Source organism: Gouania willdenowi, chromosome 6 (assembly GCF_900634775.1).
Source record: "Gouania willdenowi chromosome 6, fGouWil2.1, whole genome shotgun sequence".
Lineage (NCBI taxonomy): Eukaryota > Metazoa > Chordata > Actinopteri > Blenniiformes > Gobiesocidae > Gouania > Gouania willdenowi.
The window spans coordinates 50,564,780-50,582,504 of NC_041049.1; the positions used below are offsets into that span (position 1 = coordinate 50,564,780).

The following is a 17,725-nucleotide window of genomic DNA, read 5'->3' on the forward strand; positions in this document are numbered from 1 at the left end:
AGAACATTGCACCCCACATTATGAGTGACTGTGGATATTTCACACTGGACCTCAAGCAGCTTGGGTTGTTCCTCACCAGTCTTCCTCCAAACCATTGGACCTTGATTCCTGAGTGAAAGGCACACTTTACTTTCATCAGAAAAGAGGACCTTGGACCACTGGCCAACAGTCCAGTCCTTCTTCTCCTCTTTTTTTCTGCAAAAACTGAAAAGTAAATGGTATTTTTTTTATAGTATTCAAATTTTTTGAATTCCTGTTTTTGGGGCTCTAATCCTCTTCTGTAAAAAGAAAACAAAAAAAAATACCAAAAAAAGACAAAAAAAAAAATAAATAAACCAAAAAAAAAAAAAAAACACGACTGAAAAAAAAATAATAATAATCAAGAAAAAAAAAAGATTACTTAAGAACTTGTTTTCATGTACAATATATTATATACCCCTTGTATAATGTTCTTATTTGATATATTGGCCGATAAATCAGTTGAAAAACCCCAATATTGGTATCGGCGCTAAAAATCTTGATGATCACTATTAAAAGATTGTGGGTTCAAGTCCTAATGTTTTTTTTCCAAATAGTATTACTCACCATCTCACCTCTGCTCATGAGTCTGAAGCTTCTAAATTCGGCCTAACAGACTTTATCTCTGGCAGCTTGATTTTTTTAAAAATTAAGTATATTTTAAATACAATTTAAAAAAACAAAATATTGTCTCAGTTTCTTATTGCTTTGTGGGAAAGCTCTTTGCAAAAGTTATATGTACTTTTTCCATCCAAAATAGTGATAAAAAAAGAATTGTAGTTACATTACATAGATCATACAAAAGTTGACAGGCCTTTATTTACCCTGAGCTCAGAATTGGGATGTGTGTGTATCAGATTTTAATCTTTAGATAATCTCTTTGTGACACTTATTAAATGGATGTCTTGGCTCCTAATTTAATGCCTTGTTGGACTTCCACCAACTGGGAAAGCCGTCACGTCTATTTGGCCTCCTTGGAGGAAACATCGGTGCCTTGTTGAAAAGTTTGGCTGCAGTTTGGGTTGGCGCTGCACTTCTTTAGCTCCTCAAATTTGAATGCTCAGAAAAAGAATGTATTGCAAAAAAGCCAAATTTGCTTCTTCCTGTGTGTTTAGATCTAGTAAAACCAAATAAAACCTGCCTTAATGGCGTATAAACATGTACTTTTAGTGACTAACAACTATGCTTTATTTTCAACTGAAGGAAAAATTCGGAAATCGTATTTCTTAATAAAACAAAACAAAATTTGTAGACAAAATTCTTTATTTACTTTTTTTTTTATGAGCAACAGAATCATCTTATTATTGCCTTTACATAAAGCTGATCACAAAGCCATTCATTCGGCGGGTCAAGATCAGTTGACATGTTTGAAGCATGAACTAGAAAAACAGAAAGCCAATAAACAGACTAATAATTGGTAAGTGCTTCTGAAATGTAGATGGTGATAAAAATAACTGCACACAAGTGTGAAAATAGCAGGTAAACAAACAAAGGTTATCGGTTAGAAATTTCCTTTGCAACTGTTGACAAAAGCTTAGAAAAACACAGAGAGAAAGTGAGGGAGGAAATAAAATATTCATTCTTTTGTTTTGGTTATAATTCACAGTTACGGTAAGGAAACAAATTGTTTAAGAGCAGACGTTCATGGGGAAAGTGTTTGTATTGTCGGTCACTTCTGCTGCAGCCTGGCAGCTTTGAACTTGGACACTCGTTTGGGGGCTGGAGGAGGAGGGGCCACAACGTCGGGCACCACCTCCTCCTGTTTCCTCTCCAGTATGGTTGGCAGTGTGGGTGGAGAGATGGTCAGATGTGGGACAGACAAATGCATCGGATCCTTTTCAATCACTGTGCCTGAAAAGGCCTGAGGAGAACATACGGAAGAAGAAAGCGAAAGTCGTTAATATTGCTTTTATTTACATCGCCTCCTTTAGCAAACTAATGATTATTAAGGCCTATCTGGGAAGAACTTTAACTTATGAGGCTTCTATATTCCATTTATTATCGTTTAATAATACAATACATTTAAGAACAGGCTCTATACACACCTGTTTACTTAGCTTTTAACTAATGACTAATTTATTTTATTGTTTTGTATTCTACTTGGTCATTTTATCAGGTAGTATGTCTTTATTTCTGTGTTGCTTTTGCCGTTTTAGGATTGTTATTTATTATGTTTGTTTTAATTGTGTTTATCCTTCTTAATGATTGTTTTTGTCTTTCCCAGTGTTTCCTTAGATCAGGGGCGTCAAACTCATTTTAGTTCAGGGGCCAAATACAGTTTGATCTAAAGTGGGCCACAGATTTTAGGCTGGAAAATGAGTAATTTCAACATTAATGTGCCCTAGTTTGCAATTCCATGTATAAATGACATGTGAGTATATGAGACCAACAACATCCAAGCATTAAGTGACCTTATAAATTCACTTATATTTCTTTAATATTATAAAAAAAAATTTTTTTTTACTTTAGTAGGATATGTTGAAGAAATTTGCAAGATTTTAAAAATTTTTTAGTTTTTTTTCATCAATTTGAGATTACAAAATGACTTCCATCATGCGATATAAGCATGGCCTGTGTGTGGGGTTTGTGGTTTTAACTATGTAAAACTTTGAATTACACTATGTATGAAGAAGAGCACTATACAAATAAAGTTTGATTTGATTTGATACATGGAGTATAAAGCTTTTCATGTTGCAAACTCGTGTTTTAAAGCTGCTTAACCACATAACTCGTATATTAAAACTGTACCCGTCATCCAACAGTTGTTCTCAGAAATCCTCTGATGGGGATTTACCCACAAATGTCAAGGGGTGTTGATGTAAAAAAAATAAAATAAAGGTCATGCGACTTCAACTCCAGTAAGCTTTACGTATTGCATTATAGGAGTTGGAGTTCTGTAAAAGAATGCAACAATGCCGCTGAAATGGATAAGTATCTTCAGCTGGATTCGTGTGTTTCCTGGTAATCCTCATAATCAACATCGCAATTGTTTTGTCAACGCGTAGAAACGACAGAAATGTGACTTTGGCAGCGTTTTTTGGGGTCAGTAATGGATGAGAACAACTTTTGTGTAACAAACAGTTTAAAAAATAATATAAAGCTGCTAATGATAAAGCAGCTTTTAGAAGTTTCTGTTTAAGGCTTAGGTGCTTTCTTATTGCTGTAAAAGAAATTTGCACTGCATATGTTCATATAAAAGCACTTAAAATTAAAGTTTGATTCATGAAGTTATTAGTTTACAATAGATTTTACAATACATAAATGAAAAATAATAACAGCTAGCAAAACTTGGCCAGGTTTGAGAGAAGTTTGATGTTTATTTATAATTACACATTTTATTTGTTGATTTTATTGAGAAGCATCAGTGATTAAGTGAAAGTGACTTTGAGAAGGGTGATGGAAGCATTAAACAAGAACAAACATCAGGGGAGCAGCGACCAGATGTTGTGTGGAGGGGCCTTCACAATAAAGTCCGTCCCAAACCTCTCATTGCTTCATCCTCCAGTAACGCCCAAACTCTCTCAGTCCAGCAACATTTAAATTAGTACGTTTATTCTATTTGGGATGTTAAATTGTAAAAAAATGTTTGCTTTTTGCTTTTTCTAACTAAAGCAGGAAGTCCTTAAACAGCAAAGACTGAAAGGAAATGAGTGTTATTACCTCAAACCTGCTGTGTGTCTGCAGAGGTACGGATACAGGACTGTCTTCTTCTGCGATGCCATCACTGGTGTCGCTGTGGTTGGCCTCGTCGTGGCTGAAGCTGCGTCCGATTATCCGACGCTCGTCAAAGTCTGCGGTGCTGCTCTCGCTCGTGTCGCTGCACACGCTGTTCTCTCGACTGCGTGACTTCAGGATGGACTTCCTGGGAACCAGTTCCCCATTCTTCACATCCACAAACAACCTGATGAAAAAAGAGCGGGTTTAGGAGCACGTTGGGGAAATGGTTTGGTTGTGGTGACAGAAACGGTGCGTTACAAAATCTATTATGTCAACAAACGGTTGTGGACAATATGACAAGCTATAATTAAGCCTAGGCAATATATCAAGATTCAAGATGTATCAAGTTTTCTATTTTTGCGATATAGAAAAAAATTCAATATTGCATATATAGATACACTGTATTTTGATTTTGTAGCTTATTTTATTTTAAAATACATGTTTGAGAAGTAGCTGCTTTTGCTACTTCTCAGAACAGCATGAAGAGCTCAGTTAGATGGATTTCTGAGTGCGTCCTAACCCAGTGGCAGTGGTGGCATAATGGTTAAAGAAGCAGGCTTGTAATCGGAGGGTCACCGGTTTCAATTCCCTAACCCAGGGGTGTCAAACTCAGGGGCCAAATACGGAGCAGTTGGATTTCAAATGGGCCACAGATTCTGTCCGGGAAAATGTGTAATTTCTACATTAATGTGCACTTCTACGTATACATGAAATACAAAATATGTAAGAAACGCTCCATATCCAAGCAACAAGTGATACATATCAGTTCCAACGGGATCATCACATTTAATAAAGGAAATTATCATAATTTGAGTAAAATGTAAGGATTTTGTACGAATTTTGAGTTTTTCAACAGTTTAACATAAAAAATGTGCTTGTGTGGCACTTTGCATCAGCAGATTTAAGCCAGAAATGTCGTTCTGATTAGACTTTATGGAGTAAAAAAAGTAGAGATTTATATCAAATATTGCAATTTTGAGAAAAAAATATTGAAATATGAATTTTGGTCTCATCACAAAGCCTGAGCTATAATGTGAACGAACTCATGTACAGTATATCGTGCATGTGTTTTTTTTACCTGTATACGTCTGCTGGTGTAGTGATTTTGTTGTGAAGTTCATGATGGGAGTGGCCGTTATTATGGCCATTCTTTTTTTTCCTCTTTGAGTGTTCCTTCTGCTCTTTCCTTTCACTGAACTTCAGGGTGGTGTTTTTTCCTGTGTTTATCCTCACCTGGAGTTTAAAACAAAAACAATGAAGCATGTAGGCTGCCTGACCAAATGTACCTAAATACAAAAATAGGACCCAGAAAACCCCAAAATCATAGTCGTAACATTATGATATAAAGAATCCATCACACTGACCTTCTTGGGTTCAACCGTGTGAGAGAAGAAGATAGTTGGCAAACCGTGGTCTTCCTCATCTTCATCTTCCTCCTCCTCCTCTTGGATTTTCCCACTGAGTGGAGCGGTGCTGCGTGCTGCTGAGCTCCAGCTCGGCTTTAAACTTATGCCATTAATGGGAGGAGCATCAGCTTCTCTTTCTTCCTCTGAGGAAGACGTGGTGGTGTCTTCACCGTTCATGTCTGCGTTATCAGAGAGTCTGAAGCACATACGTTTCATTGGACACATTTACCTTAATGTTAGAATCTGCAAACGTTAGAGGAGGATTGCTCACCTGTCCTGTTCATCTTGGAGCTCTTCCAGTTTTTCCAGCTCATCCAATCGAGTCCATAACTCCTCCTCAGTCAGAACGGACTTTTTACCACCTGCTTCCTCTTTTTCTCCTTTTACTTCCTCCTCATTCTCGTCTTTAAGATCCAGCACTGAGTCCAGCTTGGGCTTTGAATTGAGTTTGTGAGCTATTCTCTGCTTTCCTGGAAAAACAAACAAACATGAACGATCAACTTCAGGAAACATTTCAAACCAACTCTTTATTTAACTTCATCGTTTTGATTTGATTAATGGGGTCAAACTTAATACAGTAGGCCAACATCATACTTCATTACATATTAGATCATAACAACAGACTAGTTAACGTACTACAGTATCAGAGGATTTAATCACTAAGACAATGGCTGTTTCTGCCTTCGCTGCAGTTCAAGCTTTTGTATCGATATTTATTTTTTAATCATCACTAGAAATGTTTTCTTTTTAGCCATATTTCTAACAACTTGTTTTATTCGTGTTTAAAATCAAATTACGTTCCCTGTTTTCCTACTTGACACTTGTTGCAATAACATGAGTTTTAAGTGCAGTCACCTTCACTGATGCATCAGCTCTTTGAATTACGCTTTACTCATTTTAATTTTATGGGTTGTGTTTTTTTTTTTTTAAAGGATTTTTTTGGCTCTAGTGGCCTTTATATGACAGTTGCTTGACAGGAAGGGGGTTAGAGAGAGCAGGGAATGACACGCAGGAAAGGGTCCCAGGCCGGGAATTGAACCTGGACCCGCTGCAGGTGAGGAACTATAGCCTCAGTACATGGGGCGGGCGCTCAACCCACTGAGCTACACACCACCCCAGGGTTGTGTTTTTTTAATGTGTAGTTTGTCAATCTTGTTATTTGAATCATCTTTTTGGTTTAGTGTAGAGATGGGCGATATTATTGGCCGATATTAGCCATAAAATGTAATATCGGTAACGGTTTTTCCACCAAGTGAATAAAGAGAATTCTTACGTTTATTTGTAAAAAAAAATACTACATCCAGTGGGCAGAGGTGGCAAAAGTACTAGTATTCAGTATTCAAGTAAAAGTACTAGAATAAAAAATGACTGATAAAAGTAAAAGTATTGAAGATGCTCCCTTACTTGAGTAAAAGTAAAAAAGTACATGCTACTAAGAAAAAAAGTTAAAAGTAAAATAAATTTCCCTTCAATAATAAGACACGGTTTTTAAACCAGCAAATCCAATATCTTTTATTTTTTTAAGAACTTGTAGAAAACTGGTACATGGAAATAAATGAAACCCGTTGCCCTTTATGAACACCTGGAGAATTTAGCACTCATTATAGATAACATTGGTAAATAAAATGTTTCAAGAAAAAAAAAATGTAAATGCTCAATAAAACCCAGAGCAGTTTCACATTTTTAAAAACTTAAAAAACTTAACCATAAAACTAAGGGACACTGCCAAATAGAAAAAAGCTCAAACTACCAACATTTTTCATTTAGCCTAAAAACAATCATGTTCTCCAGGTTTCTGGGATGGAAACGTGCCCTTTTAGGTCTGAAAATGAGTCGCGCTGCTGATCAACCTTTCACAAGCAGCTTCGTGGTTTGCATCTTTTTATGCTGTGACGTCGTCTTCCAAGCTCTTAAAAGTAACGAGCTCATTTTTAAAACGCAAGGAGTGGAAAGTACAGATATGTGTTTAAAAATGTAAGGAATAAAAGGGTTTTAATAATGAGAAAAAAAAAAACCCCAAAGCTCCAACCAGTTATTCAGTTTGGGGGGCAAACACTTTTTCACACAGGGCACACATGTAGCTTTGGATTTTTTTCATCCTCATTAATAAAACCCTTCATTTAAAAACTGCATTTTGAGTCAAACAAATGTAAACATTGGTCTTTGACTAATGTTTACATTAGTCATTGGGTAATGTTTACATTACCCATTCAGGAGTGATAGTCACTGAAAAACATACCTTTGGTTACAGTAAAGCCGTCATCTCCAACCTCCTCTCTGATCTCAACATAGTGCCCTTTCCTCTGAAAAACAACAACACATTTAAAGAATTCCTTTCTTACACGACATCATGTATTAGAGATGACGCGAACATAATACGTACATCTGACATCGTTTCCAAATCCTTTGCGAACCCGACTCTGGCTTGAAAGTTTTTCCTCGTCTTGGAGAGATCCTCCATTTCATTCTTCACATCTGCACAAATCAAAGATCATAATCACCGTTTGCTCTGAGGAAATCCTACTGACAAATCCAGACGTACTTAATAACGGCTGCAGGCAAAGCAGCTGTGAACGAGTTGAAATACCCCAAATAAGTCGTGGAAAATAGGAAAGAAAATGATGACACAAACAGTTCATAATATCTTCTGCCCTGAATACTACTCTGGATCATTAAATCTTCACAACAATTAGGCCCTTCCACTAATAGCAGCAGAGGGCCATAGTTTCCATGGCAATCGGGAGCCCCTCCAGTCAGTGCATCAACTGGAAGTGAAGAAAGGTCAAACATAGAAGGCCTGACAACTCTGCTGCTGTCTGACACATTTCAGCTCGCTGTGTTTGTATTACAGCACTTAGCTGTGTAATAGCAGGGTAGGCCGGGTCAGGAGATGGGGGCGGAAGGGGGGTGTATAGAGGAGGGAAGGGTGGCCGTGGATGGGGCTGTCGCAGCACATTTCTGCTTCACTTAACATTCTAATAATGTTCACATCAAAGATCATTATTTGGGCCCATTTTGCTTGATGTCAGAAATTCAGCCGAGACTGAGCAGCAGAATTACCACAAAATACCACATGGAACGCAGCGCTACACACACGCATGTACGCACAGACACACGCACGCACACACACACAGGAACAAACTTGTTCTAAATCCAAGTAAAAGACACTCTTTTTTCTCTACTGTCTATGACTGACAGGGAATTTATTTTTTAATAATTCTGTTGTTGATTTAATGTTTTTATTGATTATTTTCAAACCGTTTAATGATGCTTGTTGTACTTTTTTTAATCATGTAAAGCAGTGTTTCCCAAACTTTATTGCCCCATGTTCCCCTAGCCTATATTTCTTATCACAAGTATCCCTTAGCTCACGTTATACATTATTTATTAGCCTTTTTATTCCTTTATTTCTGATGTTTTGCTAATTTTATAACCTAAACTTCACTTTTTGGTGTATTTTAAAGAATTGTGCCACAAATGATTATTGATAGATGAGAGGAAAAAAAAAAGTCTGTGTGCATGTAAAAAAGAACTATATAACTGACTATATAACTGACAAATGTTTCTGTGTGCCTCCTGAAAGGTGTTCACGTACCCCAGTTTGGGAACCACTAATGTAAAGCACACTGACTTGTCTTGTGTAAGAAAAATACATTTACCTTGCAAGTCAGTATGTGTATGTGCTATTAATGCAAGCATCAGTGCATCTTTTGTTCATGCATTTAATACAAACAATACATCCAATACATTTTTCAGCTTATCTGCACATGCTGTGGAAGGTCAACTCTGTATATGTAGTGCCATCTTTTTGTGACAGCAATGCATGTTTTCTTATTGCAATTAAATAAATTACTTTATGCTATTTCATAATTGTGACCATGACCATCCCTCCCTAAGGAAAGGTAAGACAAACTTTATTAGAGGGACGATATATAAGAGAGGGAAATGTTACACCTAGGTGAGGAGGAAGGGAACAGGGAAGAGGGATTCAGGGTGGGACGGTGGAAGGGGTGAGGAGTCAATTATTTTATCACATTAGCCTCACACAAAGGGAACTTTCAACCATAAATGCCAGTGATAATAGTAAGGACACAAAAACTGTCAAACATACATAAGTCCTGACCTAACTAGATATTGATAAACATATAAATAAATCCTTAAATCAAATTAAAGCTACACAGTAAAGCATACACATTTCAAGCTTTTGTCTTTAACAAGTTTTAGAGATTTCATTATTCCAATAGCATAGAGTGGGTTTAGTTTTAAAGTACCTGTGAATACAGAATTTTCACAGCAAAATCAAAGTGTTAAAAAGAAGATCCAACATTCCAATTTTCCATCACAAATAAAAATACAAATTTAATATCTTTTGATGACAACATATCAATCTCCTTAGACTGCAGCCAGCTCTGCCTATCAGAACGCAGTATCACATCACAGTTTGTTTCTAACTTGTGGGCTTTGTCAAAGCCATCCAGATATGATGCATCAGCGCCCTCTGCTGGAGAAAACTGCCATTTAACTGATTTTTCCAAAAAGATACAAAATAATTAGAAAAGACTCACGTTTCATCCTGTGATCCACGATTTTTTGCGCTTGCTTGGTGGAGCACTTTGCGAACCAGTTGTCACCCAGTAACACCATGACTTCATTAGTGTGAACCAGCTTCCCCGGCATGAATGCCAAACGACCAAACGGCACCTGTAAGCAGGAGTAGACAGAAGGAAAAGCATCACATAAACACAAAGTTGTGTTTTATGGAGAGGTACTTTAATTAGTATGTATAGTAAACACCAGCACTCACCATGACATCATAACACAGCTGATCAGGAAGAGTTCTGAGGCGGTCTTTTAGCGCGTCATAGTCGTCTGACACCTTTATCCTGTCAAATGGTTTAAACACAAACAATATTATTCCCTTCATACGACAACTGTCATTACAACTCATCCATTTATCTTATCAACTCACTTAATCAATGTTAATGCTGCGGTAGGTTGGAAACCTTAAGACTTATTCAGAGCTAAAACACACCTGAATCCCTCCTTTGGAAATATCAGCACCAATGAAAAGCTCTAAAGCCGTTTGCCACAACTATATTTGTCATAGCTAGAAAGTGCATTAAAAAGTGACCAAATGCCTCTCTGGTCAGTTGTTAAAAAGTATCAACCTATTTTTACAGTCTACCGTCACTGAGCACTTAAAATATGACTGCATAAAGAATGACGAGACAATAAATTGCAATAAAATGCAAAGTGCAATCTAAAGTTTAGGGGCAGAACTTTTCTACAAACCTCAATTATGTCTCTTGTAATTTGGCGCAATATATCATAGTTAATTTGATATTTATTTAATTGACCTGAATAAAAGGTTGGAAAGGTTAAGACTATTGGAAACGTTAGGACTGGGCGATATGGACCAAAACTCACATCTCAAGATTTTTTCTAAAAATGGCTATATTTCTTTATTAATTTATTTAGTAGAGACAGAACAGAGAGTATTGTTACATTAAAAAAAAAAAAAAAAAGCAACTGATGCCATGTCCATGGGCCATCTAGCCAAAGGCTAATTTACAATACTGTATAAATCTAGATATTTTTAACTCCATAAAGTCTTACCAGAAAGACAATTCTGGGTTAAATCTGCTGACGCAAAATGCCACGCAGACTTATTCATTAACAGCTGCACAATATGTGCACTTTTGGCTTTTTCTCATCTAAGGGACAGCACGTGTGAGTGAGTTCTGTAGTGTGGCTTGTTTAAGGGAAGGTCTGGGTTAAGACACTCAGTGATCCATCTAACTGTGTTATTCTGAAATGTTGCAAAAGCAGCAACTCCTAAAATGAGTATTTTAATACAAGATAAGCTTTAAAATGAAAAATATATCAATATAAGCAATATTGTAATTTTCTATATCACCAAAATATTGATATAAAAATTGATATATTTGGAATCTCAATTTATTGCCCAGGCCTGCTAAACAAGGTGATGCTCAATCATTTATTCCAGTGGTTCTTTAACTTTTCTGGCTCAAGAACCTCCTTTTTCTTACATTTGAATGCAACTACCCCCTTTGTCTGACTACATGTTCCTCAGAAATCTGTGAAAAAACACCTATAGAGCATAATGACGGAATTAATCAGTGATAACACACATTTTAAAGAATCTCCCTCCTGATGTGGGACCAAGACTCACCCTTGTATTTTCAGTTCATGTTCAAATCCAGATTATTCTGTGTCCTTTTGTGGTTTTGGTGTCATTTTATGGATTTTGTTGTTGTTTGTCTGTTCTTTTTTATTATTCAGTGTATTTTTCTTTTATTTTGTGTGTTTTAGTTAATATTTAGGTAATATTTAATATGATTCTGATTTTTAACTAAAAATAAACTTTAAAAATCATATACTATTAATGCTTTCATTTGTTCTTTTCCCCCCTCTCTCTCAAGTTGCCCCTGTAGTGCCACTGCGTACCCCTAGGGTTACACGTCACATACCCCCATTTGAGAAACGCTGATCTATTCAACCTTTAACTGAGAACTGTCCACTCTGGCTCATTTAGACCCAGAAACAAAACTGGCCTTCAGAAAATATCAACAAATCAACCCTCAGCTAACCGTTTATGGAAACAATACCATGGAAATGTGTGACATGGTCCAAAGTAGAGCTGGGCAATATATCGTGATTCAAGATATATCAAGTTTTCCATTTTGGCGATATAGAAAATGACAATATCTCGTATATCGAGATCTATATCTATATTTTCTTAACTTGTTTTTATTTATACAATCATAGTAGAAATCACATCATACAAGTATTTAATGTTATTCTAGAGTACAGTCAAACAGTGTCCTCCTTTACAACTTTTCCACATTTCTGAGATATATATTTTATGGCTTATTTTCTATTAAAATATTTCAAAAAATGAATATGTTTAACAATTTGAGCCCATTTTTGCTTATTTTACCATTTTTCTACAACATAATTTTTCTTGCCATATTTTTCCTCTTTTTAATGCATTTTTGCTCCCATTTCTGTCACTTCTCCATCAAATTTAAATACCTTTTCTGCAAGTTTTTTTTAAACTTTTAAGACATTTTCAGCACTTTCAAACCGTTTCCACCACCTTTGTCGCACGTTTTAGGAGTTGCTGCTTTCATTACTTCTTAGAAAAGCAGGAAAAGCAGTTAGATGGATTTCTGAGTGCATCCTAAACCTAACCCAACCACACTACAGAACTCACTCACACGTGCTGTCCCTTACAGGAGAAAAAGCCAAAAGTGGCACGTTTGTTAATAAATCTGCCTGTTTCGCATTTTAATTGTCTTTCTGGAAAGACTGTATTGAGTTAAAAAATAAATAAAAATCCCGATTTATATTGTATATCACGATTTTGAGAAAAATATCTCCCAGCACTAGTCCAAAGACATTTTTATTAAACCTTTATTTACCACAAATTATTGACGAATCACCCTCACGTTTTGCACAAAATCGCAAATGGAAATATTGGTCCGGTTGTCACACTTTTAAAATCATATCATCACCCGTTTTCCTGTTCATAATTATGTGTAAATGCATCGCATTGTTTTAAAACATGTATGTGAGCCATTACCGTGTCATTATGAGGACGGTTTTTAATAAAAATAATAATAAATAATAATAATAAAAAAAGAAATGATTAATTTTCTTTTTCAAAATGTGAATTTTGTTTTTTCCATCCATCTGTTACGATAAGGGAAAATTGGAAACCCTTCTTACAATAGAATTTCAAGTAGAAAAAGAAAGAAAACATTTTTTTTTTTTTATTTTAAAAAAAAAAGGTTGGGCAAACAAGTTTGTTCCCTGAGATTATCAACCAATTACTTTGTTTAAGATTAATTTTGTCATCTTACCACCAAACTGTGCTAAAACTAGGCCATTGTAAAATAATCTACATATAAATAAGGAAGAATCTCAGCTCTGAAGTATATATAACAATATCTAAAAATAAGCCCCAGACAGACAATGCCTAACGTCCAAAACAAGTCAACCAAAAACTAAACAAAACCATAAAATAACTGGTATTTCCTGCATTAATGCGTCTCTCACTGAACGCCAAAATAATACAAGCAAACCATTGCAAGCATCACGCGAGGACTGGGCAGGAGAGTGAATCTTTACCACTTACCAGTGTTGTATTCGACTTTCACAGTCTTTCACCACCTGTTGTAGAAATATGAAAAGACAGATAATAAAAGAATGAATTAATGAAAGCAATAGAGAAAAAGAGAAAGAAAGAAAGGAAGAACGCAAAAGAAAAGTGAAAACAATCATTATAAAGGATCAGAGCAAGAGAAAGAAGAACAGAAAGAAGGAAAAGAAAATTAAAAAGAAGAGAAGAAGATAAATAAATAAATGAAAGGAGAGAAACCTTAAAGATATATTCTGTATTTATGGGAACGTGGTTAATGCAGTGAACAGGTATCTGTCAGCGTTTCTTCGTCCGTCTTTTTTTGGCTCCATTACATCCTTCACATCAAACCAGTTATGATTTAAAAGGCAATGTCAGTTTTTGTCATCCATTAGGGGGAAATATCTATCAGTACCCCCAAGACATTTGCCAAAAAATATCTTGATTCAGGATAAAATTGTCTATAAATAGACAGCAATGAAGTTTTTTGGAAGATATGCAGCTACCCTGTTAGAATAATAAAAAGAGAAATTAATCAAAGTAGGAAACGTCATATTCTGTTTAAAATGATCACAACAACAGCAACAAGTAGAACATTCAGAAGGTTTGTAGTTGTTTGCAGCATATGAACAATCACAGACATTGTGTACCATAATTTGCATAAAAAACCAAAAATAAAAAGTTATTCTGAACATCTGCAAGACATAATAATAAATTAAAAAATAAAACAAAAAAACACACTGGGAATCTTAGCAAAAAGCTTGTTTTTTTTTTTTTTTACTGTGTTTTCTTTAGGTCTACGTACTTTTTTGTTACAGTTTGAAATAATTTGTAAGGCTGAACAATTAATTGCATTTGTAATGCAATTTTCTAATCGTAAAGGCTGCATTTTCTTATTTTTTAGTTATTTCTTAGTAATAACTTATAAGTTTGTTGGGAGTTTGATTTACCTAAAAAATAAAAAAAATCAATTCTCTTTACTTTTCCATGTGTTATGTTACTGACTGTCTACTAATAAGCTTTATTATTATTTTATGTATCTGTTTATTTTAGTTGTTTACACACCGTTCTGTTAGGTTCAGAGAGTGTTTGAGAAGTGCAGTCCACATGTTTACATGAAAGTGAAGTAGATATGTTGGACAGGTAAAGCCACAGATTTGTTTGCTTTATTGTTGTAATCTGTGCTTTAAAATGTATATTTTATATTTAGTTAAAGTTTAAATAAATCTAAAGTTGTTTATTATGAAACAGATTGATTTATTGCTTGTGTTCATTGAAAAATACATGACAAGACGCCCTTGAAAAAATAATTGCATTTTAAATCGCAATATTGAGGGGGAAAAAATAAATAAAAAATCGCAATTACAGTAGAATATTTTCCAAAATTGTTCAGCCCTAATCATTCACATGCAAATTTTATTAGAATTTAAAGACACTATTGGTATTTTTTCTAATTAATACCATCAGATAAACATTAAAAAAATGTAAAAACCAACCACGCTATGGTCATTTGAAAGACTTGAATTAAAATACATTAAATGCAATCGTCTTTGGCACCCTGAACCTTACATTAGTCACATGATTGGCCAACTATCACTTCTGTACACATTGATGCATTATGAAGATAACTCAGGAATGGCGATTAATTAAAGTGATTCAGAGATGAAGGCATACAGGGAAATGTGCTGGAAGGCCAATGACATCACCTTAAACATGAGCTTATTGAGCATCTGTTCAATAAAAGTGAAAGTCAATGAAGTCTTACAAAATCCTGCAAAGTGAAGATGGGAAAAGTGTCTTCAACAATGTGAAAAATCTAATACAGTTATTAAAGGGATCCTCCACTGTTTTTACAAATGTGGCCTAAAACCTTTGAAATGTCCTTATTAGAAAATCTATGCCTAACAAAACACATTATTTTGCACCATATTTGTTTTATTAACTTTTAAAACTGGGACTACTTTACCCTGTGTGCCGCCATGTTGAAATGACATCATTGGTGACGTAATTAACCCCTTTTAGTCTATTGAGTTTTATAGGATCATTTAAGAGCTTTTTCAGTCAAAATGACAACTTGTGTTGCTCTAAAAATCAGTAAAATTTAAAGAGCTTTGTGTGCATGTAAATGAAGGCAACCAGGATTCACTGCTGCTCATTACAATCAGCAGTGAATGCATTGCTGCGTTGAGCAGCAGTAGGATTATTTAATGCACACAGAGCTCTTCTTCTCTGCTTAACGGCATCTACGAAACAGCAGAGTGGGAACTGTCGGGGTTAATCACGTCATCAATGATGTCATTTCAACATGGAGGCGCACTGGGTAAAGTAGTCCCAGTTTTAAAAGTTAATAAAACGAATATGGAGCAAAAGAATGTGTTTTGTTAGGCATAGATCTTTTAATAAGGACATTTCAAAGGTTTTAGGCCACATCTGTAAAAACAGTGGAGGATCCCTTTATAAAATAAAATATAAATAAATTTAGGTGACGACAGGCAAAAAACACTGGAAGTTCAGATTCATGGCTGGTTTTTAATGATTTAAATCAACATTTTCAAATGTAATTTTGGTATCTGAACAGGCAACTAGTGTAACCTGAAACATGAAATCTTGTGTTTCAGATTTCTTTATTTTAAACATAAAAAGTAATTAAATGACAAAAAACAAAACAAACATCTACAGCTCTTTAGAAAGCCACTACAAAACGTATTATGATTTTTTTTTTTTTTAAATAACAATAAAAATAATAATAATAATAATAATAATAATAATAATAATAATAATAATAATAATAATAATAAAAGGTGTTGTTGGTGTGTGTTTGTGCTTTGAATCATTCTCCGTTATTAAAGTTGATATTGTTCAAATGTGTGAAATTAAAAAACTGAATAAAAATATTGTTTAAAAAATAAAAGGGCACATTTAGACAACTTGTTTAGAAGAGTAGAAGAAAAGGAAATAAAATGTTATCGAGGATGGGGGTAGAAGACACACAGCTGTCAAAACATCTGCACAAACTCGTCCTTTTTAGGGAAATCTGCTGAGTGAACAAGTTTGGAAACACACATTGAGCTATTCGGTTTAATAAACCACGACTCTCATTTACATGTGCTTAGAGCTCATTTGTAAAATATATGTATTATGTATAACCTGGGGTTATTAATTATAGTTTTAGTTGCGCTGAAAGGCAAATAAACGGACGGACGTAAACACCACATGCTGAAGCTTCTGGAAACTGAAAGTCAAACGATCACATGAATCGACTCGTGCAAAAGGGGAACACAGGCGCACGTTAAGGGTCACATAATTTAACCAAATACAAGTTTTACAAGTTGTATATCAGACTCAGAAAGCACATGAGGAGAAGAGACCGCGTGGCCAGCGGAAACACGTTCAAACACTAAATTACCTTTTCGTGTTCGTGTCGGAGCTTCAGCAGCCCACCGAGCTGCTCTGCGCTCACGTTACCTTCCTCAGCCATTGTCAACCAAAGTGCAACAGAAGAAATGTGAAATTACAGTTGTTCAATGACTCCGAGAGACAAGCTCAGGGATTGTTGTGAGTCCTAAAGAAGTGTTTATGAAAGCAGCAGCAGCAGCGTTTGGTCGGGGCCGTGCTGCTTGTTGTCATCAATGAGGCGTTGATAGTAATCCTCAGGCTAACAGATGAGATCATCTCACACTCTCATTTCAATGCTTTTGCATCTCCTTCCGAAAACATCCACGGCTTTGTTTTAATATCCAAAGATTAGCAAATAGTCCCCGTCACTCACTGCGCTGTGCACCTCACACCAAACACCAAGATGTCTCCACACAGAGCTGCACATCCGGTCATGGCTTTCAAAATAAAAGACAGCATCCACGCTTTATACCTGATTTTTATTTTATTTTTATTTTTTTATTTAATTTCGAACATGTAAACAGAATATCATAAGAAACATGAAAAATAAAAATATTCTCAAAACCAATTTCACAAGTCAGTTTACATTTCTAAAAAAAGAGTGGGAAGAAGTACACTATCCTTCATAATATAGTTGCCATATAGAGTAGAGCTGGGCAATATATCGAGATTTAAGATATAATAAGGCTGAGCAATCGATCACATTTTAATGGCCGTGGCTATTAATACGGAAATGTATCAGTAGACTACCAGTCTATTCATAAGAAGCGCCCCTCATTGGCCAGTTTAGGTCACGTGATAGGTGTACCACGTGACTTAAAGTTCCGTCAGTTTTATTTTAGCTCATATTTATTTTTAGCTACCCCGCAAACCTTTTTATTTTAGCCCTAACCCGAATGCTATCACTAACCCTAACCGAGAAAATACCCTAAAATGTTTATTTTTTTTGTATATGTATTTTTAAAGATGGAATTTGCCATGTTAAATATATTAAAATAAGAAAACATATATATATATATATATA

At 35.2% G+C, this 17,725-nt stretch overlaps 1 protein-coding gene across 1 annotated transcript; it reads right to left on the bottom strand.

Annotated features, from left to right (window-relative positions):
• Positions 1-1,263: 1,263 nt before the first annotated feature.
• Positions 1,264-17,106, bottom strand: uri1 (URI1 prefoldin like chaperone). Its single transcript, XM_028451499.1, has 11 exons — positions 16,712-17,106; positions 13,303-13,337; positions 9,946-10,024; positions 9,707-9,842; positions 7,525-7,616; positions 7,381-7,444; positions 5,413-5,611; positions 5,100-5,337; positions 4,814-4,968; positions 3,679-3,919; positions 1,264-1,879 (listed from the first exon to the last, which is right to left on the bottom strand). Exons 1-11 carry the CDS (start codon positions 16,781-16,783, stop codon positions 1,688-1,690), a joined length of 1,503 nt encoding a protein of 500 aa, XP_028307300.1. The 5' UTR covers positions 16,784-17,106; the 3' UTR covers positions 1,264-1,687.
• Positions 17,107-17,725: the final 619 nt, after the last annotated feature.

Excerpts from the sequence above, each read along its gene's own strand:
- uri1 (XM_028451499.1), bottom strand. The coding sequence starts at position 16,783 with ATGGCTGAGGAAGGTAACGTGAGCGCAGAGCAGCTCGGTGGGCTGCTG. Across the intron at positions 13,338-16,711 it reads TCCGACACGAACACGAAAAG|GTGGTGAAAGACTGTGAAAG; the intron begins GTAATTTAGTGT and ends TTTCTACAACAG. Across the intron at positions 1,880-3,678 it reads AGACACACAGCAGGTTTGAG|GCCTTTTCAGGCACAGTGAT; the intron begins GTAATAACACTC and ends TGTTCTCCTCAG.